At 41.8% G+C, this 24,384-nt stretch overlaps 1 protein-coding gene and 1 pseudogene across 2 annotated transcripts in view; both read left to right on the forward strand.

Annotated features, from left to right (window-relative positions):
- CRCP (CGRP receptor component) overlaps positions 1-24,384 on the forward strand; it is a 54,255-nt gene that overhangs the window by 23,601 nt on the left and 6,270 nt on the right. For both annotated transcript variants that reach the window (XM_088029133.1, XM_028110305.2), the window contains one exon: positions 23,344-23,401. In XM_088029133.1, coding sequence (XP_087885259.1) covers positions 23,344-23,401 — 58 coding nt within the window. The remainder of the gene's footprint in view (positions 1-23,343; positions 23,402-24,384) is intronic.
- LOC114214384 (DAZ-associated protein 2 pseudogene) lies at positions 18,093-19,809 on the forward strand (annotated as a pseudogene).

Below are 24,384 nucleotides of genomic sequence, written 5' to 3' on the forward strand. Positions count from 1 at the left end.
TCTGCAGAGTTCATCCCTAATGTAGCATGTGTCAAATTTTCTCCTTTTGAACACTGCATGGTATTTTATATATCCATTTATCTATTGATATATAGCTGAGTTGTTTTCACCTTTTAGCTATTGTGCATAATGATGTTGCTGTGAACATGAGTGGACGAATACCTCTTTGAGACTCAGTGTTCAGTTCTTTTGAGTATGTACCCAGAAGGCAAATTGCTATTTTTAACTTTTTGTGGAACTGCCATACTGTTTTCCACAGTGACTACACCATTACTTATCCACAAGCAGTGCGTGAGGGTTCCAGTGTCTCCACATCCTTGTCAACACTTGTTTTTTGTTTTTTTTGGTAATAGCCATCTTAATGGGTGTGAAGCAGTATCATTGTGGTTTTGTTTTGCATTTGTTTGGTGATGTCAATCATCTTTGCAAAAGTTTGTCTGAAATTTTGAAGTCCAACTGTGTATTTCTCTTTTGTTATCTGTGCATTTGTGTCTATCTAAGAAATTATTGTCAAATCCAATGTCATAAAGCTTTTCTACTATGTTTTTTTTCGAGAGTTTTATACTTTTATGTTTTATGTTTAGATGTTAGATCCATTTTGAATTAATTTTTGTGTGTGGTGTAAAATAAGGATTCACCTTCATTCTTTTATTTTTTTAAAGATTTTATTTGTTTATTTGAGAGAGAGAGAATGAGAGATAGAGAGCATGAGAGGGAAGAGGTTCAGAAGGAGAAGCAGACTCCCTGCTCAGCAGGGAGCCCGATGTGGGACTCGATCCCGGGACTCCAGGATCATGACCTAAGCCAAAGGCAGTCGCTTAACCAACTGAGCCACCCAGGCGCCCTCACCTTCATTCTTTTACATGTAGATGCCCAGTTTTCCCACCACAATTTGTTGAAAAGATTGTCCTTACCCATTGAATAATGTTGACACCCTTGTCAAAAATCATTTGACCATATATGCGAGAGTTTATTTCTGTTCCATTGGGCTGCATGTCTTTCTTTATGTTAATACTACACTGTTTTGATTGCTGTAGTTTTGTAGTAAGTTTTGAAATCAAGAAATGTGACACCTCCAACTGGATTCCTTTTTTAGATTGTTTGGGTTATTTAAGGTCCCTTGGTATTTCTGTATGATTTTATATTTCTGCAAAAAATGCTATTGGGATTTTTATAGGGATTATGTTCAATCTCTAGTTTGCTGTGGGTAAGTATGGACATCTTAACAATGTTAAGTTTTGCAGTCCCCAAACATGGGATGTCTTTCCATTTGTGCCTTCTTTAATTTCTTTCAGCAGTATTTTATAGTCTTTGGTGTACCTCCTTGGTTAAGTTTATTCCTAAGTATTTAATTTTTTTCAGTGCTATTGTAAATGGAATTGTTTTCTTAATTTCTTTTCCAGATTGTTCATTGTTAGTGTATAGAAACAACTGATTTTCGTGTATTGATTTTATATCCTATAACCTGGCTAAAATTGTGTATCAGTTCTAACAGTTTTTTGTGGAATCTTTAGGTTTTTCTACCTGTAACATAATGTCTGTGAACAGAGATAATTTTACTTCTTCTTTTCCAATATGCATGCTTTTATTTCTTTTTCTTTTTTCTTTTTTTTTTTAAGATTTTATTTATTTATTGACAGAGAGAGCGAGAGAGGGAAAAACAGAGTACAAGCAGGGGGAGCTGCAGGCAGAGGGAGAGGGAGAAAGCAGGCTTCCCGATGAGCAGGGAGCCCAATGCGGGGCTCGATCCCAGGACCCTGGGATCATGACCTGAGCCGAAGGCAGACGCTTAACAACTGAGCCACCCACGCCCCCTTATTTCTTTTTCTTATTTAATTCCTCTGACTAGGACTTCTGGTACTGTGTTGAATAGAAGTGGTGAAGGAAGGCATCCTTGTCATGTTTTAGTCTTTCACCACTGCGTAGGTGTTGGCTGTGGGTTTTTCATATATGGCCTTTGTTATGTTGAGATAGGTTCCTTATATTCCAAGTGTTTTGAATATTTTTATCATGAAAGGGTATGAATTTTATCACATGCTTTTTCTGCAACAACTGAGATGATTAGGTGGGGCTTTTTCCTTTATTTGTTAATGTGTTATATTACATTGATTTTCACGTGTTGAACAGTTCTTGCATTCCTTGAATTAGTTCGACTTGGTCATTGTGTGTAATCCCTTAATAGGCTGGTTAGGTTAATATTTTGTTGTAGATTTTGCAGCAACATAAGAGCTAGTGGTCTGTAGTTTTCTTGTAGTATCTTTGTTGGGCTTTGGTATCAGGGCAGTCTTGGCCTCATAAAATGAGTTAGAAAGTGTTCCCTCTGCTTTAATATTTTGGAAGAGTTTGAGAAAATTTGGTGTTAATTCTTGGTTGAATGTTTGCTAGAATTCGCCTATGAAACATCTGGTCCTGGACTTTTCTTTTTTTTTTTTCAGATTTTAGATTACTGACTAAATCTCCTTGTTACTTATAGGTCTATTCAGATTTTCTATTTCCTCCTCATCCAGTCTTGGTAAGTTGTGTGTATCTAGGACTGTACGTATGTATTTTTGAAGGAAGATTATTTATGTGTTACCCAAAGTCATTCTTGTTCTTTGGTATATTAGAAGCTTTAAGGAGGATTCACTTGTAATGTTAGGGTGGATCATAGAAGATCTTCCTTATCGGAAACCAGTATAAATTATATCAGATTGAACTGGGAAAGTTTCATACCTCCACCTTGCAATGATAGTAACTTCCATTTATTGAGTCCATTTAGTGTTCTGTGCATTTAACATTCTCATTTAATTTTATTTCTCACGGCAGCCTAATGTACAGTCTACTGCAAATGGGGATATTTGAGTTCATTACTTCAGGTTTCTAGTTTAACTTTTTCCCTTTTGGCTGTCTTTGCTTTTGATTCCTGAATGATAAAGCGCTATTATTCTACCTGTTATGATGACATCATTTCATTCTGACTGACCCAAGTAAATCAGTCTGTTACCTCTTTGGTTCTCATTTTTTCTCCAAACACTTTTAGTGGGGTAGGGGTGTAGTCAGTTGAAATCGTTAGTTTAGTCTAAATGCTTTTTGACCATTAAACTTTTAATATTGATAAAAGAGACTTGAAGCACGTTGTGTTTACAATGAAAAGAGCAGTAGCTGAATCCTCACTAGTGTAGCTTTGTTGCCTGCCTTTGTTACAACCTTTATGGTTAATATTGGTGGTGTTTGAAGTAGTGAGGGATGGCTGGTCTTCTTTAATAGCTGAAAATAATTTTAAGAAATGCACATAATCAAATGCTTCAGAAATTGGAAGATAGCTCTGAGAATAGGCTAACTTCCAATGGAAATGTTTTTATAGAAAATGAGGGAAATGGAAGGTGAGAAGAGCATTTAAGTGTAGGAGAAGTGAGGTTTTGGCTGTTTTATACACACTGACTCACTTAATCCCGATAGCCAACGCAGTGTTGTACGGATGAGTGAACCGAGGCTCAGAGAAGTTACATACCTGCCCCAAATCAAGCACAGAGTAAGGGGTAATCCAGTAGTGAATTCTTCCAGCTTACCCAAAGTTTCATGTTGTTTTTCTGAGAAAGTTGGTTAGTGTGTGTATCAAGATAGTGGACCCAGTGGGCCCTTTGGTTGTCCTTACTTGGGCATTGACAAGGAACTTTTTCTTCTGGGGAAAAGAACAGAGTTATTCTCTTCCAATATCCAGGCAAGAGAGTTTTTCACTCCTAGAAGTCTTAGAGTCAACGTTGGACTCATATAAATATTTCTTTTAAAACGATTTATCATGGGGGCACCTGGGTGGCTCTGTCGTTGAGTGTCTGCCTTCGGCTCAGGTCATGATCCCGGGGTCCTGGGATCGAGCCCCACATCGGGCTCTCTGCTCAGCAGGGAGCCTGCTTCTCCCTCTCCCACTCCCCCTGCTTGTGTTCCCTTTCTCACTGTCTCTCTCTCTCTCTCTGTCAAATAAATAAATAAAAATCTTTAAAAAAAAAAAGATTTCTCATGTCATTAATATACAAGCAGTTCATGTGTATTGCAGAACAGTTCCATCACCCCCAGAAATAACCTCATTCTGTCTTTTGTAATTAATCCCTTCCCCTGTGTCCAGTGTCTGGCAACTGATCTGTTTTGTCTTCCTATAGTTTTGCCCTTTCCAGAAAATCATATAAATGGAATCATACAGTATATAGCCTTTTGAGTATGTCTTCTTTCCATTTACATACTGCATTTGTGATTTATCCACATTGTTGTGTATTATTCCTTTTTATTACTGAGTAGTGTTCCATTATATGGATGTACCACAGTTTGTTTATTCACTCATCAGTTGAAAGACATTGAGATGTTTCCAGCTTTTGGCAGTTATGCATAAAGCTACTGTAAGCACCTCATAAAGTTCTGTGTGAGAATAAGTTTAACTCTGTAAGAAATTGCTGAACTCTTTTTCTAAAGTGACTGCCACATTTTGCATTCTCTCTGGCAATGTAAGAGAGTTCCACTTAACTCCATATCCTCACTGGTACTTGGTATTTTTAGTGATTTTTATTTTGATGTTATATGGGTTTGAAGGGGTATCTCATTGTGGGTTTTTTTTTTTAAGATTTATTTATTCAAGAGAGAGAGGGAGAGAGCGAGCATGCATGCAGGGAGAGGGTCAGAGGGAGAGAATTCCCACACAGACTCCCTACTGAGTGCAGAGCCCAACACACAGTTCAGTTTTCCCACCAATGAGATCACAACCCAAGCCAAAATCAAAAAGTCAGACACTTAACTGACTGAGCCACCCAGGCAGTGGTTTTTAATTACATTTCCTTAATAATGAATAATGTGGAGCATTTTCTTGTTCTTATTTCATTTATCTTCTTGGATGAAGTATCTGTTTAAATATTTTGCCCACTATTTTATTGTTTTTTTAATTGCATTGTTTTAAGAATTCTTTGTATATTCTGAATATAAGTCCTTTGTTCAGCATGTAATTTGCAGATATTTTCTCCACTTTGTGGTTTGTCTTTTTGTTCTCTCTTTTTTAAAGATTTTATTTATTTGAGAGAGAGGAATCACAAGCAGGGGGAGAGGAGCAGAGGGAGAGGGAGAAGTAGCCTCCCTGCTGACCAGGGAGCCCAATGTAGGGCTCCTTCCCAGGACCCTGAGATCATAACCTGAGCCAAACGCAGATGCCCAGCTGACTGAGCCACCCAGGTGCCCCTGTCTTTTCATTCTCTTAACACTTTCTCAGAGCAGAAGGTTTTAATGGAGTCAGATTTATCTTTTCTTTTTTATCTTATGCATCCTGCCTTTAACATTTTATGCAAAAATTCTGCCATATCCAAGGTTAACAAAGATTTTTCTCATATATTTTCTTCTAGAAATAATCCATTTTGAGTTGATATTGAGGGTATGTTGTGAGATAAGGGTTGAGATTCTTTGTGTGTGTGTGTGTGTGTAGATTCAGTGTTCCAGTACCATTTGTTGAAAGACCATCCTTTCTTTGTTGAATTGCCTTTGCTGTTTATTATAAGAAATCTGTTGATTCTGTTACTTCATTCTATATTGTTCCTATGATCTGTGTGTCTATTTTTCTGCCAGTACCACACTGTCTTGATCACTGCAGCTTCGTAGTAAGTGTGAAATCAAATAGTAAAAGTTCTTCAGCTTTGTTCTTTTTCAAAATTGTTTGGCTTTTCTGGTCCTTTGCCTTTTTATATAAAAATTTTTAAAGATTTCTTTATTTTAGAGAGAGCAAGAGTCAGCGGGGGCAGGGGCAGGGCCGAGGGAGAGAACCTCTAGCAGACTCCCTGCTCAGCGGGGAGGCTGTTGTGGGGCTCAGTCCCACAACCCTGAGATCATGACCTGAGCCAAATCTGAGTCGGACGCTTAACCGACTGAGCCACCCAGGTGCCCTTTATTGGTAAATTTTTTAATCAGCATCTAGAACAGATCCTGCTGTTTGGGATTTCATTACATCTATAGATCAGTTTTTGGGGGAGAAATGATATCTTATCAATATCGAGTCTTCTAATCCATGAAAACAGTGTATCTCTCCACTTATTTAGGACTTTAATTTCTTTCATCACTGTTTTTGTAGTTCAGCATACAGGTTATGCACAATTTATTGGATTTATACCCGTGAATTTAACAATTTTTGGTACTATTGTAAATAGCACTGATTTCCAGATGTTTGTTGCTAATGTAGAGAAATACAGCTGATTTGTTTATATTGATCCTACGCTGTACAGCCTTTCTAATCCCACTTACTAATACTAGGAGATTTTCTTAGTATGTTCCTTGTGATTTTTCTATGTAGACAGTCATAGTATTTGTGAATACAGAATGTTAAATTTTTTTCAAATCTTTTTGCCTTCATTTCTTTTTCCTTTCTCATGTTCTGGCTAGGACTATGATGTTGATGTATGATGTTCAATAGGAGTGGTAAGAGCAGACATTTTTACCTTGTTCCTGATGTTAGGGGAAAAAGGCTTTCAGTTAATTTACCGGTAAGTATGTTAGCTTAGGTTTTTCATTAATGCCCTTTACCAGGTTTAGGAAGTTCAGTTTGCTGAGATTCTTATCATGACTGGATGTTGATTATGTCATTTGCTTTTTCTGTCTCTTGAGGTGTTCATATGGCTCTTGTTCCTTTAGTCTTTTTGAGGCACCTGGCTAGCTTAGTCCAGTGGATCATGCAACTCTTGATCTTGGGGTTGAGAGTTCAAGCCTCATGTTGGGTGTAGAGATTACTTACAAAAATGTAATAAAAAAAATGTGTCTTTTTGCCTGTATCTTTTTATGTATTTTGCTTAGTGATAACAATCTGCATACATATAATCATTTACAGTCCAGATAGAGTTAACATTTTACCCCTAAGTAAAATACATGTAAGTCCCTTAACTTCTCTCTTTTATAATTGTCATATTTATTACATCTGTATCCTTGAAAAAGTGTTTAGCAGTGTTTTAACTTTTACTTTATATACTTTTACATATTTTAAAGAATTTAGGATAAAAATAGTTTTTTATGTTTACCCAGATTTTTGCTCTTTTTTTTAAAGATTTTATTTATTTATTTATTTATTTATTTGACAGAGAGAGAGAGAGAGTGAGGCAGGCAAAGGGAGAGGGAGAAGCAGGTTCCCTGTTGAGCAAAGAGTCCAATGCAGGACTCAGTCCCAGGACCCTGGGATCATGACCCGAGCCGAAGGCAGAGGCTTAACTGACTGAGCCACCCAGGTACCCCTTGCTCTTCTTTCTGAAGTTCCATGTTTACTTCTTATCATTTACTTAAGCCTGAAAAACTTTCATTAGCATTTCTTTTAGAACAGGTCTGCTGGCTATAAGTTTCCTTAGTTTTCTTTGAACTGAGATTGTTATTTTCTTTCATTCCTGAAGGATAGTGTCAGAGGTTGATTGGTCTTTTCTTTCAGCACTTTAAAGATGTTACTTCAGTGTCTTCTAACTGCCATGGTTTCTGATGAGTAATCTGGTCATGCAGTGTGTTATGTGTTATTTTCTTCTCGCTGCTTTCAGTATTTTTTCTTCTCTGGTCTTCAAAAGTCTGATTATAATTTTTTTTTTCAGTTTACCTTTGCTGAGCTTCTTGATTATGTAAATTTTTGTTTCTTACTAAATTTGTGAAGCTTTGGACCATTATTTTGAAATAATTTTTTCTGCCCCAGTCTCTTTCTCTTTTCTTTCTGGAACTCCAAAGACAACTGTTAGAACTTTAATAGTTCTATCGGTCCCCAAGGCTCTGTTCTCTCTTTATTTTTTTTAGACAAACTTTTTTTTTTTTAAAGATTTTATTTATTTATTTGACAGAGAGAGACACAGTGAGAGAGGGAACACAAGCAATGGGGGTGGGAGAGGGAGAAGCGAAGCAGGCAGGGAGCCCGATGCGGGGCTTGATCCCAGGACCCTGGGATCATGACCTGAGCCGAAGGCGGACGCTTAACAACTGAGCCACCCAGGCGCCCCTAGACAAACTTTTTTATTAACATTTCCCAAACAATCTATATGGTTGTCACTCTTAGTTCCTTAATTGGAACATGTTGGACCCAGTTGACACAAAAAGCTTTGGATAATGAGACACAAGTAGGGGATCAGGCACCTGGGGAAAGGAATGGAAAGAAAGAAAATGATGCATCACTTTTCCTCTAGATTTGCCTTTTTTTTTTTTTTAAGATTTATTTATTTATTTGAGAGAGCAGGGAGGGGCAGAGGGAGAGAATCTTTCAAGCACACTCTCTGCTGAGCGTGGAGCCTGACGTGGGTCTCAGTCTCACAGTCCATGAGACCGTGATCCCAGCTGAAACCAAGAGTTGGACACTGAACTGACTGAACCACCTAGGCACACCTTCTCTAGATCTACTCTGATTGTCACATGCAGTTTCATCTAGATGGCACCTTGTCACATGACTGTATTTCTTCCAATCCATGGCTCCTCTGTAGGCTGTTTATCAATAAACACCACAGAGCAGTCCTGTTCAGTGGAACCTTCTGCAGTGATAGAAATATTCCTCTGGTCTGTCCTATACAGTAGCTTCTAGCCACATGCAGCTGTTGATCATTTGAAATGTGACTCGTGCAAAGGAGGAACTGCATTTTTAGTTTAATTTTATTATTGTTTAAAGATTTTATTAATTTATTAGAGAGAGAGAGAGAGAGCACAAGCAGGGAGAGCAAGGGAGGGAGAAGCCGGCTCCCCGCGGAGCAAGGATCCCAATGTGGGGCTCGATCCCATGACCCTGGGATCATAACCTGAGTCGAAGGCAGATGCTTAACAACTGAGCCATCCAGGTGCCCCAGTTTTAGCTAAGTTTAATTAAATTTAAGTATTAGTAGCCATATCTAGTCAGTGGCTGGCATTTGGGCAGTGCCATTTTATAATACTTCCTTTTAATTGTCTTCATCTCAGAAGCCATAGGCAAAATTCAGTGGCCTTTACAAGTCCTTTTCTGAGTGATTCTGAAGCTTGATACACTGAATTTATCCTGGGGGAAAGGTGGAAAGGCCATCCTCCGATTTGGCAGCTCCTCTTCTGCCACCTATATTCTCCCCACCATCCTGTGGTGGCTGAGGGTGCTTCTAGCAGCATTGCAACTCTTGAGTCATCGGGCCTTGTCTTTGAAACCTCAGAACTGAGTGTCTCATTAGCTGGATTCCCAGAAATGTCTGTCACATCAGAGCAGCTCTTCTACCTGAATGAGCCTGTTGGCTGGTTTCTTACTGAGAGGTGAAAGTCTGAGAACTTGGTGCCAAAGGCCTTTAGAATCATAAAACCGTGTCTCCCAGATGTGATACAGGTAATGCCATGGTGTGTGAGATGATTTTAGGTGATACAATAATATATCTTGATGTGCTATTTTAATTTCATTAGTTAAATTTACTTTAATGTGTACTCTTGAGTTAATATTTGCATGGTATATCATTCTCTGTTTCCTTTGTCTTTTATGATGCTACCTATACCCATTCAGTGATACAGTCTGGGAAATGGCATGGGGAAAGTAGATCAGTTTTTTACCCCCAATTTTTTTTTTTTAAGATTTTATTTATTTACTTGAGAGAGAGAGAGAATGAGAGATACAGAGCATGAGAAGGAAGAGGGTCAGAGGGAGAAGCAGACTCCCCGCTGAGCGGGGAGCCCGATGCGGGACTCAATCCCGGGACTCCAGGATCATGACCTGAGCCGAAGGCAGTCGCTTAACCAACTGAGCCACCCAGGCGCCCTACCCCCAATTTTTTATTGTGGTAAAATGAATGTAACAAAATTTATCATTTGAACTATTTTTTTAAAAAGATTTATTTATTTATTTTAGAGGTGGGGGAGGTGCAGAGGGAGAGAGAGAATTCCAAGCAGATTCCCTGTTGGGTGCAGAACCTGACATGGGACTCAGTCTCAGGACCCCGAGGTCATGACCTGAGCTGAAATCAGAGTCAGACGTTTAATGACTGAGCCCACCAGCTGCCCCTTAACCATCTTTAAATGAATGTTTGGTGTATTAAATACATTCATAATAACTCTTTCATCTTGTAAAACTGAAATGCTGTACCTATTAAACAGTAATTCCACATTTCCCCCAACCCCCTGCCTCAGCCTCTGGTTTAACATCCTAAAGTTGTAACACTCTAATTTGAATTTATACTAGTTTAGCTTCAATAACAAATACAAAAACTCTGTTACAACTTCATCCCCCTCCTTTCAGTTGCTGATATAACAGAATTACATCTTTGTACATTGTGTGCCCCAAAACATAAACTTGTAAGTATTTTAAATTAAATTATGTAGAAAGCAAAAAGAAGAGTTACAAGCTGCTTTTATAATTGCCCACGTGTGGGGCGCCTGGGTGGCCCAGATGGTTAAGCATCTGCCTTCGGCTCAGGTCATGATCTCAGGGTCCTGGGATCAAGTTCCGCGTCGGGCTCCCTGCTTGGCGGGAGGCCTGCTTCTCCCTCTCCCTCTACTGCTCCCCCTGCTTGTGCTCTCTTGCTCCCTCTGTTGAATAATTAATAAAATCTTAAAAAAAACATACAGCTTCAATTTACTGTCTAGGATCCTTTCATTTCATACTGCACAACACTGTTGAGTGTTGCTTCCAGGGTAGGTCTAGTGGTAACAAACTCCCTCAGCTTTTGTTTACCTGAAAAAGTCTTAATTTTTTCTTCAGTTTTGAACAATAGTTTTTTCTGGAAGTAGGATTCTTGCTTGAGTGTTCTCTTTCTTTTAGCACTTTGAATATTTTGGCCCACTGCCTTCTGGCTTTCAAAGTTCTGATTAGAAATCTGCTGGTAATCTTAATGAGGATCCCTTGATATGACAGTTTACTTCCCACTTGCTTCTTTCAAGATTCCGTCACTGTTTTCTAAAAGTTTGATTATAATGTGTCTGTGTGGGTCTCTTTGAGTTCATCTTGGAGTTCATTGAGCTTCTTGGATGTTTGTTTTCAAGTCTTCCATCAAATTTGGGACGTTTTTAGCCATTTTTTTCTTCAGTTATTTTCTCTCCTCTGCCCCCCTTTCCTCTTTTTCCTTCTGGGGCTCCCAAAATGCCTATGTTGGTCCACTTCATAGTGTTGCACAGATCCCTTTGGTTCGGTTTACTTCTCTTCAATCTTTTTTGTTTCTGTTCCTCAGATTCAATAATTTCCATTGTCCTGTCTTGAACTTTGCTGATTCTTTCTTTTGCCTTGAATGGGCCATATTTTTTCTGTTTCTTTGTATACCTTGTAATTTTTCATTGAAAACTGGACATTCTTTGGGTCATTACAGAAATCAAATTCTCTTCCTTCCCCAGAATTTGCTGTTTTTTGGTGTCGTTTTGTTTGTTTATTTGTTTGCTTATTCATTTTTGTATTGTTGTAGGCTGTCCCTGTGCCAAGGATCAGTGTGAGGTATAAACACAAGGCCTTTCAGATCTGTTCTGAGCCTGCCCTTTCCCTAGGCATGCACAGTTAATTTCTGACTTTACCTGTATATGAAGTTGTTTTAGAATGTTCTAGCCCTTAATACCTGAGCTTTAGGAAAGAAGGGGAAAATGAAGAGTGGCAAAAAAAGGACCCTGGCCTTTTAAATCTTCCCACAGTCACTTCAGCTGTAGTGAAGGGGCTTGTGGCACGGGGGAAAGTGCAGCAGTGGCCACTGCCCTTTATCTGCACCTCTGATCAGAAGCAGCAACAGTGATTAGAGCACAGGCCTTTGGGAGGACAGGTTCTTTTTTTGCCCTCTCTGGCTTCAGGAAGCTGTATGCAAGCTGCTTTGGGAACATGTGCACAGCTGCCTACAAATGGAACTGGAGGATGGTATACTGTGCTAAGGTCTAAAATTGACCAAAATTAACTTTAGTGTACCTTCTAAGCCTTACCCTGAAAGTTGCAGGCCTTTAAGAGGCTCTAGAATTCCAAAGTAGTTACATCAGACAGACTCTATCAGTGCAGTTATTATCTAGATGGAGAGACTGATTCCTGGTGCCTTCTACTTTGCCACTTTTCCAGAATCTGCTCTGTTCTTTTTCCTTTTTTTTTTTTTTTAATTAAGACTTTATATTTTTAGATCACTTTTACGTTAACAGCAAAATTAAGGGGAAGATAGAGATTTCCCGTATACCCCCTCCCCATCAGATGCACAGCCTCCCCCTTTATCAACATCCCCCATCAGATTGGTAAATATGTTACAATCAATGAACCTCCATTGACATATCATTATTACCCAAAGTCCATGGTTTACATTGTGGTTCATTCTTAGAATTGCACATTCTGTGGATTTGGACGAATGTATAATGACATGTATGTACTGTTGTAGTATCATATGGAGTGTTTGGAAATCCTCTGTGTTCCACCTGTTAATCCCTCCCTCCCACACACAACCCCTGGTAACCACTGATCTTTTTATTGTCTCCATAGTTCGCCTTCTTCAGAATATCATGTAGTTGGAATCATACAGTATGTAGTCTTTTTCAGATTGTCTTCTTTCACTTAGTAATATGCATTTTAATGCATATTATGCATTAAATGGTCTTTATGGCTTCATAGCTCATTTCTTTTTGGCACTAAATAATATTCCGTTGTCTGAAGGTACTGTAGTTTGTGTGTCCATTTATCCACTAAAGGACATCTTGGTTGCTTCCAAGTTTGGGCAGTTATCAAAAAAAACCTAGTTTAAACATTTGTGTGCAGGGTTTTTTTGTCAGTGTAAGTTTTCAGCTCCTTTGGGTAAATACCAAGGAGTGCAGTTGCTGGATCACATGGTAAGAGTATGTCTAGTTTTGTAAGAGACCACCAGATGGCTATATCATTTTGCATCCCCCCATCAATGAATTAGAGTTTCTGTTGGCTTCAGTCCTCACCAGCATTTGGTGATGTTAGTGTTCTGGATTTTGGCCATTCTTATGGGTGTTTAATGGTATCTCGTTCTGTTGTTGTTGTTGTTTCTGAGATTTATTTATTTATTTGCCAGAGAGAGAGAGAGCTCGCCTGTGCGTGCAAGCAGGGGGAGGGGCGGGCAGAGGGAGAAGCAGGCTCCCCGCTGAGCGAGGAGCCTGACATGGGGCTCTATCCCAGGAGCCTGGGATCATGACCTGAGCTGAAGGCAGAGGCTTAACCAACTGAGCCACCCAGGCATCCCAGTGGTATCTTGTTTTAATTTGCATTTTCCTAATAACATAAAATGCCAAGCATCTTTTCACATGCTTCTTTGCCACCTCTATATCTTTTTTTTTTTTAAGATTTTATTTATTTGAGAGAGAGAGCACGAGCGTGTGGGGAGGGGCAGAGGGACAGGCAGACTCCCCACTGAGTGGGAAGCCCCATGCGGGGCTGGATCCCAGGACCCTGAGATCATGACCTGAGCTGAAGTCAGATGTTTAACCAGCTGAGCCCCCCAGGTGCCCCTGTATATCTTCTTTGATGAGGTGTTCATTTAGGTCTTTGGTCATTTTTTAATTGAGTTGTTTGTTTTCCTATTGTTTCAAGAATTTGTTGTATATTTTGAATAACAGTCCTTTATCCTGTGTCTTTCATAAATATTTTCGCCTAGCCTGTGGTTTGTTTTCTCATTTTCTTGATGTCGTGTTTCACAGAGCAGATGTTTTTAATTTTAATGAAGTCCACTTTATCAGTTATTTCTTTCATGGATTGTGCCTTTGGTGTTGTAGCTGAAAAGTCATCATCAAACTTAAGATCATCTAGGTGTTCTCTTGAATTATCTTCTAGGAGTTTTTATAGTTTTGCATTTTACATTTAGGTCTAGTTGTCTAGACAGTTTTTTCTAGGTTGTAGAGAGGCAGATTCCTGGTTCTTCCCACCCTGCCATTTTCCCTGATTCCTCTCTGTTCATTTTTTTCCTTTCCCTCCCCACCCCCCCTTTTTTTTAAAGATTTTATTTATTTATTTGACAGAGAGAGTGAGAGCAGGAACACAAGCAGGGGGAGTGGGAGAGGGAGAAGCAGGCTTCCCACTGATCAGGGAGCCTGATGTGGGGCTCGATCCCAGAACCCTGGGATCATGACCTGACCCGAAGGCAGACGCTTAACCGACTGAGCCATCTAGGCTCCCCTCCCTTGTTGTTCAAACAATTTCCGTTGATCTGTCTGTAAATTCACAGACTCTTTTGTCTGTCATCTCCATTTTGTTAATAAGCCCAGCCAGTGAATTTTTTTTATTTCATATGTTTTTTCTAAAATTTTCATTTTTTTTAAAGATTTCTTTATTTATTTGACAGAGAGAGACACACAGCGAAAGAGGGAACACAGCAGTGGGGAGTGGGAGAGGGAGAAGCAGGCCTCCCGTGGAGCAGGGAGCCCGATGCGGGGCTCGATCCCGGAACTCCGGGATCACGACCTGAGCCGAAGGCAGATGCTTAACGACTGAGCCACCCAGGCGCCCCTTGTTATAGTAGCTACTTTAATGTCTTTGATAATTCCAACATATGGGTTATTGTAGGTTTGGTATCTGTTGATTATCTTTTCCCTTGAGATGAGTTGTATTTTCTTTCTTTCCATTGAGGTAATTTTAAATTATATCTTGGACCCTTTGAATATTGTATTGTTTAGACTCTGGATCCTGTTAAAAGCCTCTGGTTAATGTTGCTTTTTGTTTGTTTCTTTTAGCAGTCCGTCAACCCAGTTAGGTTCACACCTCAAGTCTCTTGCCTTCCATGGGCAAGATTTCAATGTCAGTTTAGTTTTTAAAAACTTTGATCTGCATCTTTGGATCTTTTTTGCAAATGAGACTGGAGTGGTGGTCTAACATGTTCACTTCTTAGTGTGTTTGCTGAGTCTGTTTGGTGTTTGTTGTTTGGGGGCTGTTCTGCACATGAATAGCTCAAGCTGAACCTAGGGTTTGTGCTGATTGATGCTCAAATTTAGGGGAATCTCCTCCTCTAGCCCATCTCTCTGGGGTTGCCCCTATACTCTTTGACCCACTTGAGCCCCGCCTTTTGGTTCTCTGGCCACAGGTACTGGATTTCTTTCAAAGATTTAGCTGCCCACATGTACGGTTGTTACTGGTGCCCCTTGGGGCAAAGCAAGGAGGGAAAAGGGGGAAAAAGATACTACTTGGCACTCTGGACCACCAAGACTCTATGGCTTCATTCATTGCCAGGGCTCCCTGGGGAGCTGCCCTTGAGCTGTGAGTTTCATCCAGATTTCCAGGTCTCAGGGGCCCCTTTCCCCAGTCTTCTGGCTGGAAAGATGAAATTTCTGTTGGAGTTTTAGCTGCGTGTTGGAACTCCTGCCATAGCTTTGCTGTGGCCTGAGGATCACAGCTGTGCGAGAAAAGAGAAAACAAAGCAAAAGAAACTCACATCCATCCCTCACACTAACTAGTTCTTCAGGTTTATTTCCCTCCCCAGTGCACCTACATTTATATACTTCTCAGTCCTTTTATATTCAGAGTCCTCAGGTTATTCCTTTTGTATTTAGTCCTGGGGGTTTTTTGTTACAGTCAGCAGAAAGATTGGCTTTAGTGGTCTCACTCTTATCTTATGTACAACACAAGTCCTAATAGTTGGTTTTTGAGAGCTCTTCTCAGTATTTGTCTGGTCTGGTGTATTGCTTCCCAATCCCTACATATTTTCTGCTACAGAGATGTACCTGGCTGCCATTCGAGAAACACACAAATGGGGTGTCTGGTTCAGTCAGCAGAGCATGAGACTCTTGACCTTGGGGTTATGGGTGCAAGCCCCACGTTGGGCATAGAGTTTAATTAAAAAAAGAGAGAGAGAGAGAGAAAGAAAGTGAGAAAGAAAAAAAGGGAGGGAGGGATGGAGGGAGGGAGGAAGGAAGGAAGGAAGGAGGGAGGGAGGAAGAAACCCACAAATAAGAATGGTTTTACAAGCTGATTCATGATTAGCCATAATCTATGTAAATTTAAGCAGATTGTAATATTCAGAGAAGTTCCTTTTTTCCATTTGTGATCCTAAATTTGAGGATTTGTAAATTTCTTTGTGACTTTTTGGGGCCTATTTTTCATTAAATGGTTGATTTCTGGGACAGATCATGTGCCAGGGTTTTTACATAGGTTGTCCAGGACTGCCAGAAGCAAAAGCTGCAGGCAGTGTTGTTCTACAAACAACCAGTAGAGGGGTCTGGCAGGCTTCTTTCTCTGTAGAGGCCTGGCTTCTCCATTGCAGCCCGTTGGCTTTCCTTGGCCCCGGTACCTATGACACAGGGGCTGCTTGCAATATGCCATCAAGACCTGGACCATCTTGTACTAGCCAGTGCGATATAAGACAAGAAGCACATTTGTAACAGAAACTGCTGAAGTGCTCTTTAATCCTTATATCTGCATACCACCTAAGAAAGTTTTTCTCTAGCATCCTCTCAGGGAGAGGAGATTCAAGATAATAGCCCTTAAATGGTCCAGTTCTCATGGTACAAACTGGAACTTTATTAATTTGCTTAAATTAGGTCCTTGAGGTATAGTAGGAACTTCATAGCTTTATTCAGCAAAATGGTAGCATTGAGACTAGCCTCGAAGGCACTTGAACCCTTAAGTCCTGTTATTTTTCTATAGTATGTTTATTCCGCAAAGCATTTGGTTCTTTAATCATTTAATTTTTGCTTGAGGCATTTAGTTCTTAAGAACTGCAGCCTGGCTTACAGCCCCAGCTCTCATCCTAAGACTGCCTCCCTAAGATGTACAGCTATGTTTGCCAGGAATAGAGGACTTGCCTTTGAGACCCAGCTTAGATAGGTTTGTAAATAACTTGGAGTCCCTAAAAGGGACTCTTCGGTACACAGATTACTCTTGGGGTTTCGCACCATATTTGGGACATGTACTTAACTTCTAGAGCCAACAAAACTCAGAGGAGATGGGTGGGTTGTCAGGTTTCCCTACTGTCTGGCGTGTGGTTATCCTGTCTGCTTTCAGAGCATGGAATCCTGCCCCCGGTCTCCCCAGTGCTCAACAGGTGTCTCTTTGTACTTTTCCTGAAAGTCAGTCCTGCCTAACTCTGTCTTTAATCTATCCTCCAGCTTTGTCTCTACTTGGGGGATACAAAGATGAATACAACGTAAGTGCTATGGTAGGAGGGTCATAGTAGAGAGACACTGAAGTGTCAGAATTTGAGTATATCATTTTGTCTCTGGGAGGGGACACTGGGTTTTAATGTGAAGGAAGAGTCAGCCAGGTGCAGGTGAGTTTGTTCTCTCTGAGCAGAGGGGACATGATGTGCTAAGGCACAGAAGCAAGAAGTAGCCTGATGCTTCTCTGTGCAGTGTTTAGTGTCGTTTGATTGGGAGATAAGTGCATAGGGAAAGCGAAGGCATACGAACCTAGAGAGATTGACAAATACCAGATTTCAGGGTGTTCTGGAGACTGAACTAAGGAAATTCAAATTCATATCAAAACCTGTGGGGACAGCGGAGGATTACAAGCAGGACAATGAGGTGGCCGGATTTTCATCTTTTAAAAGATACTTTATTTGTGAGTGAAGATAAGTTTAAAAAGTGGCAGACCCCTGGGGATAGAGGCCATTGTCCTCTAACCAAGAAGAATTATGGCTTATAGAAATGGTGAGGAGGGGATGGATACCTTGAAAGAAACAATCTTTAAAAAAAGAAACAGTTATTAATTCTCAGTGACTTGATACTGGCAGTGGGTAAGAGGGAGGAGTCAGGGATGACCCTCGGGTTTCTGGCCTGGGTGTTTGCCTCTTTACCAAGGTGAGAAGTTGAGAGAATGGAGCTGGTGTATAGGAAAGGAGAGTCAGATCACTTTGGGATGTGTTGAACTTAAAGTGTGTCTGAGGTGTTTAGGAGGAGGTATCTAGGCGGCAGTTGGTTACAGAGATCTGGAGCTTAGGTCACATAGCATGAAAACATGGACTCCTTGCCTGAAACCTATAGTAGCGGATGAGATTGTGAGGTTTGGATGAGGAACTCAGTAAGGGGGTCAGAAGGTGAAAGATGGCACCATGGGAATGCTACAGAAGCAGGCAGCAGAAGAATAAGCCTGGAAAGAGATGAAGGACTAGTCGGGTAAGAGAATCAGGAAAGAATGGTGTTGTGGAAGCCGCAGGGGTAGATAGTTTTAAGGAGGAGTGATCAACAGTGTCAGCTATCACAGAGACAGGGTCGAACAGGACAGAGAAACATCCACTGGAGTTGTCCATATGGAGGTCACCGGGCCCTATGCCACGAAGAGTTTTGGTGATCGGTTGGGGCAGGAGCTAAAGTGCACTGAGTTGAAAAGTAAAGGGGAGGTAGTAGAGACAATAAAAATAGGCTTGATTATGAAGTGAGGGGAATGTCTAACCCCTGCCCCCTCAAACCGGAGCCTGCAGTGAGTGTGGCTCTGCGATTTTGCTCCTATAGTGCTCAGCTCCTTGAATGTGGGAGCAGAGAACTTGGTTGGTTTGACTCCAAGTGGGCTTTTTGAGGGAGCAGCTGTGAGTGTTTTTGTTGCTAGAAGACTTGCAAGATCCTTTTGTGTAACTGTAGGAACATTTCCAGCAGTTCAGAGCCTAGCAGGATAATGACCGGTCAATGAACTGAGTTCCATTGTTTGTTTGGTTTATTCAGCTGTATTTTTTCTCTATTCCTGCTCTTTCTCTATTCTGTATTCATACTGTTGGGTAATGACGGTTAAAATAAGTAATTTTATTTAGAATGAGGGTTCATATTTTCCAGCTCAGTTGGATCTTTAAAACTGCTTTGGGGGCGCCTGGCTGGCTCAGTTGGTTAAGCATCTGATTTTGGTTCAGATCAAGATCTCAGGGTCCTGGGGTCGAGTCCCGCGTCGGGCTCCGTGCTCAGCGGGGTGTCTCTCCCTCTGCCTGCAGCTCCCCCTGCTTGTGCGCGCTCTCTCTCTCTCTCTCTCTCTCTCTCTCTGACAAATAAATAAAAATCTTAAAAAAAAAAAAAAAGGCTCTCAGGATCCTGGGATTGAGCCCAGCAATGGGCTCCTCCCTCTCCTTTTCTCTCTTCACAAACAAACAAACAAACAAACCTGCTTGCTGGTCTTATTCCTGGTCCCATCCTAACCTCCCAGATGGTAACTTCACTTCTGCTTCACTGAGAAAATTATCCAAAATGAACTCCTTTCCCTTCAGATCCCCTCAGATTTGCTCCACCCCACCCCTCGCCACATTGCTGTGGTCTCAGTGGAACATGATGAGCCTCTTCGCTGAAACTTTGGACTTTTGTTTTTCCGAGGGTCTTTTTCCCTTTCTCCCCTATAATTTCAGTCTTTCCTCAGCTTATCTCCTTAGCTGGCAAACGTGCTCCAGTGTCCCTCCAGAACCTACCCTCCTCAGGCTGTAATTGCTCTTTTACTTCTACCTGTCAAGAGGTTATTTTGGTCTCTGATGCTGAGCAGAACCAGACCCATAACCACTGTGAGCAGGCAAGGTCAGTATCTAACGCGGCCAGTCTCCCGTGTGCAGCCTTGCGGGCATCCAGTGTACCCTCAGACCTCGTGTCTCCCTCAGGCTCCGCCTGGACTGACGCTCCGCCTGTACTCAGAGCTCTGTTGTTTGAACGTGGTGCATCCACGGGCTGCCACAGTTTCTGCCACATCAGCTGCTTTCCCTCTCACCTCACTGTATCTTCCCAGGGCCTAGACTATGGCTTATGGCCCTTTAGGTTCCACAGTCCCTGTGGCTTCTTACCCACTTGGTCCCATCTGTCCCCCTGGTTCAACAGTGCTGGTGGAAGGAGGGTATTTTGCAGGTACCAGATTCAGAGCTGGGGCTACTGGCAGCACTCCTCCTCCACCCCCAGGATGCCTTCCCAGTGCTGCTCAGCCTACAGCGAGCCAGTGTCCTTGGAACCCAGTGGAAGGGGAACCTCTTCATGGGTGGCTTAGATGGTAGCACCAGGATCTGGTGAGGAACCAGACCACCAGTGCTGGGAAAGACATCACGTACCTTCGGCACTATCACAGTTCAGCTGCTTTCATCCTGTCAGCCTCACGTTTCACTTCAGACACCTCTTGTGGGGTCTTTCTGGTGCCCAAACTTTTGGACACTTTTCACACTTAGTGAGACACCATGTTCTGGTAAGCAGTATCTCCCTGAAGCATTTTGATGTAGGGGAGGTAGCCATTCATAAACTAATGTAGGCGAAACAGCCCTAAGGATCTTCCTTGAACTCCTCCGGAATTATACTGTACCATACTGGTCTTTGCTTTTAGTAATGAAGTATCAAATCAGGCTTGGAGGGAACTTTCATCTTCTAAGAATTAAAGTTGCCAAATTACTCTGATTGGTCTTTAGTCTCCCTTAAGTCTTTGACTTGTAGTACATGTCATAAATAAAACGCTTTAGTTGTCTGACTGCCTCTCCATCCTTTGCCCCATGTCCCACCCTCAAAACCTTGTCTTCTGTTCCCTCCTGACAGTCTCCATTGAATCAGAGTTGCAGGACAGGCCGATCAGACTAACTTCCTTCTCTCCTTGCACATCTCCCCACGTGCTGTCTTTTAACTAGTCTTTCACAAGGATCCTCTGAAACCCCTTCGGTACCCTAAGCACAGACCCCATTGCTTCTGCTTTTGCATCTGCCTCTTAGACCCTCCTCATAGGTTGTTTCATCAGACATGAGCCAAACCTAAATTTGCTTTGGTGCCGGAAAAACTGAGGTTCAGTTGAACAAAGAACATCAGTACAAACTGTACTGAAAACAAGTTTGTTTAAAATCTGAGGGGCAGTGAGGAGGATGCCTTTCAAAAGCCTTTCAAAAGGATGCCTTTCAAAAGTCAAAAAACTTTAGAGTCAAATAAAGGGGAATTTTCACATCAAAATTTGGTTGCCATGTGTTGTCAGCCTGCCTGATGCAGCCACTCATGGTCCCAAGAATTCCTAAGCTGGGTTAATGGGGTCATATTGTGAATGCCTCACCTCCAAGTGATTTGAGTCCAGTGAAATCTCATTAGGGTTAAGAATGTTCGGGATCCTTAGTACTTTGATTTTTGTTTTCAGAAATTGGGCTTTATTTTATCTTAAAATTTCAGTTCATCTAAATGTGTTCTGTACGTGTGGTGTTTGGCTATGCCATTGATTATTATGGAAATTCTCTACTGTATGTTTCTCTTTGCACTGTGGCGCACTTGTGGATTTTTTATACTCAAAATGTAGAATAAAGACTGTTTTGAAGATTTCAATAAGGTGGTGACACTACATTACAGAAAAAATAAAGGTTATTTTCTCCACAGTCAATCCCCAGTCCCCACAGTCCAGTTGTCACCATCGCTGTCATCCCACCAAACTCCTTGCGCAGGCCACTGGTGCCCTCTTTCTTGGCAAATCCAGTGACTTCTATACTGTCAACCTTCTTTCCCGCCCTTCAGCATGACATTGTTGCTAATACCCTCTTCCCAGAGCTTTTCCTCTCTTAATTTCCCTGCCACCACTCTCCTAGGTCTTCTTTGCCTCTTTCTGCCCCTCCTCACCACCTTCTCTCCCAGCCCCTGACCGGAGGTGCTTTGCGGTGCCCCATCCTGGGTCATCACTTACTCGGTAGTTGGTCTGTGGACTGTGATATCTGTCCACTCCCATGGCTTTGTGAAACTCCTTGCTAATACATCCAGCTCTGGTCTTTCTCTTTAGTTCTAGGTCACACTAGAACTAAAACTACACAAATGGCCGGACAGAGATCTCTTCGCTGTTCCAGAAGCACCACAAACTCGAATTCAGATTTCAAGTAATATATTTTTCCCAAACAGGCTGAAAACCTGACACTGAGCCCTGACTCTTCTCTTCCTTCGCCCTGTCCCCACCCAACTGAGGCAGTTGTCACGTCCTGTTGACTATACCTGAGGGTGACCAGGAGCATTTCACATGTCCAGCCTCACATTGCCAGCCCGCCTCGTTTGTTCTTACCTGAGAGCGTATCACTCCTTTCCTTGGTTGCTTTTAGGTGTCCGCAGAGTCACGTGCAGCCTTGTAGTTGGAGCCCGTGAGGTCTTGTCCTGATGACTCAGCCTCATGTCCCACAGCCTCTCATGCAGCCATTTCCTAAAACTCCGTAATTTTTGTTCTTCTGATCTTTTACTTAGGCTGTTCCTGCCCTGACTGCCCATTCCTCCATCATTTTGCCTAGAAAACCCATCAGGGCCCATTGCAAGGGTTTCCTCCTCTGTGAAGTCATCTTTGAGTCTAGAGGCAATGTTTGGGGGATTATGAGGAGTACAACTTAATTACAAGTGCCTTCCTGATGACTGCCATTTGTGGAGAAATAGCTTTGTGACATGACAGTCATCATTTTGAGTACTGAATACTAGGAGCAGATGGTTAAGAACATGAGCTTTGAAGCTCTGATGGCCGAGTCCCAGCTCTGCCATTTTCTAGCTGTGTAACCTTGGGCAAGTTATTCACCATCTCAGCGTCGATTAAGTCTGAGGGTTCAATGTGCCTGCCATGTGGGAAGTGAGCAATAAATGATAGCTGCTGGCACTATAAATGGAAAGATGTTCATCCCTCCTAACCCCCTGGTGAGATATTAAGTTCTGTTATCATTCCTGTTTTACAGATGGTGAGACCGAGGCATAGGGAGGCTGGCTCATGTGCTGCTTCCCCAAATGCGGCTGTGGGCCTGTGGCTCATTCATCTGTTTCAGAATGTCTTTAAGCTCCGTAGATATTTACTGAGTTGAACTGAAAGATGAATCTGGAGCTCCCAGGTCAGACTGAGAGGGGAAACTTAGAAATTGTCACCTGCACAGGGGTGGTAACTGAAGCTGTTCTTTTTTTCTTTTAAGTCCTATATCACCTTGGAGAGGCCACACATTTCAGCCACCCCTTTAGCAATGAGCTAGATAGTGCCTTGTGACAGGTGATAATTATTGCCTTCAACTGTTACTTACATGTTTGTTAAAATTTGCTTGTATTTGTCTTCTTTCCCCAACTGGATTGTAAACTCTGTGGGCAGAGGACTGTGTCTTATACCTCTATACATTAGCCCGCTGCCCCCTTCTAGTCCTGGTTTTTGTTTCGAAGATAAGTCAAAATCTGACATTTAATATCAATCTCAAAAAGGAATTCTCAGCCATTTCTAAGTGATACCAACCAACCAAGATTATTTTATTAATCTTTACTGTCTATAATCTGGATTAAGAAAAATGTTATTTTCTTCATATTTTTCAGATAAAATTTATTAAAACTGCACCTCTACTATTTGTTATATTTCTTTCAATCCATACCTCTGTTGTTTTTAGGATTCTAATGCACATTTGAACCCTCTAAGAGTCTCTGACTTAGGCTCTCCTATTCCCATCCTCTCATTTTACAGTTGAAGAAACTGAAGGCCATGTTCCAACTGGTTCTCCCATTTGTTATCTGACACAGTGTTCTCTAAACAGCTTGGTCAAGACTCAAGATTCTGAAGGGAATAAGAGTTTTAAATGCTTTGTACTTTTCTTTTGACAGAGCCGAAAAGCTTCAGCTGCTGAATCACAGGCCTATGACTGCTGTTGAGATCCAGCTGGTGAGTGAAGGAGGCTTGAACGTGAGGGGCTTGGTTTCTGGGTCTGAGAGGGAGGAAGGGTAATAAAGGCTGAGAACAGACAAGGCTGGAACTGCCGTTTCTTGAAAAGACTGTCCGACTACCCCCATTTCTTCAGTGAAAGGGGACCTCACCAGTTTGATCCTAGTTAGTACGGACTTATAGAAAGTAGAATAGAGGAAATTTAGTTCCTTCCTTAGGGTTTGGGCCTGCGTCTCAGCAGCTCTTTGTCTCCCTTGATGTCCTGCCCCATTCTGGCCATTGCTTTCCTGCAGGGGTTATTGCCAACCAGATGTTGCATGAAAACAATAGACTCACCATGACTCTGGCAGAATTTCTCCTCCCCGACTCCCACCCTTCGACCCTGCTCTTCTCTTTCTGTTCTTGGCTCACAGAGGACAAGTGCACTTCCCCCCATGCTCTCTTTCTCACTCGCCTCCTGGCCCAGTCTCCCAAGCCAGACACCTGGAAGTCATTCTCCGCCTTTGATCTCAGATGCGTTAGTCCCCAGGTTCTGTTGCTTCTGTCTTCCCTTGTTCTCTCTACTCTCCCTGCTGCACTGTGTTCATTTCTGTCATTTCTCAGTGTGGCTCTCACGGTTGTCCTCTGTCGTCATCCCTGCCTCAGTCTGGCTCCTCCAGTCCACCTTCTCCACCGCGGTCAGAGTTCACATTCTAAAACCACAGACTCGATCACCTTGTTTCCGTGCATACCACCATTCAGTGGATTCTCCTCATTGCACAGTCTACACAGCAATCGCAGCATAAAGCTTTAGAATTGTGCAAGAGTAGAAGCCACACGTGGTCTAAGGAGAATATGAAATTGAGGCCCAGTGAGACAACCTGAGCAGTTGCTGTGTTGGTGTCCTGGGGCAGTTTCCCTCTGCTGTAGAGGGCAGAGAACACCGTTAAGCTCCAAATATTAGGCAGGCCATTTAACTGACAGTAAGAAAAACTGATTGGAGA

Source organism: Eumetopias jubatus, unplaced genomic scaffold, assembly GCF_037043125.1.
Source record: "Eumetopias jubatus isolate StellerSeaLion01/CBP00866 unplaced genomic scaffold, mEumJub1_p1.0 scaffold_12, whole genome shotgun sequence".
Lineage (NCBI taxonomy): Eukaryota > Metazoa > Chordata > Mammalia > Carnivora > Otariidae > Eumetopias > Eumetopias jubatus.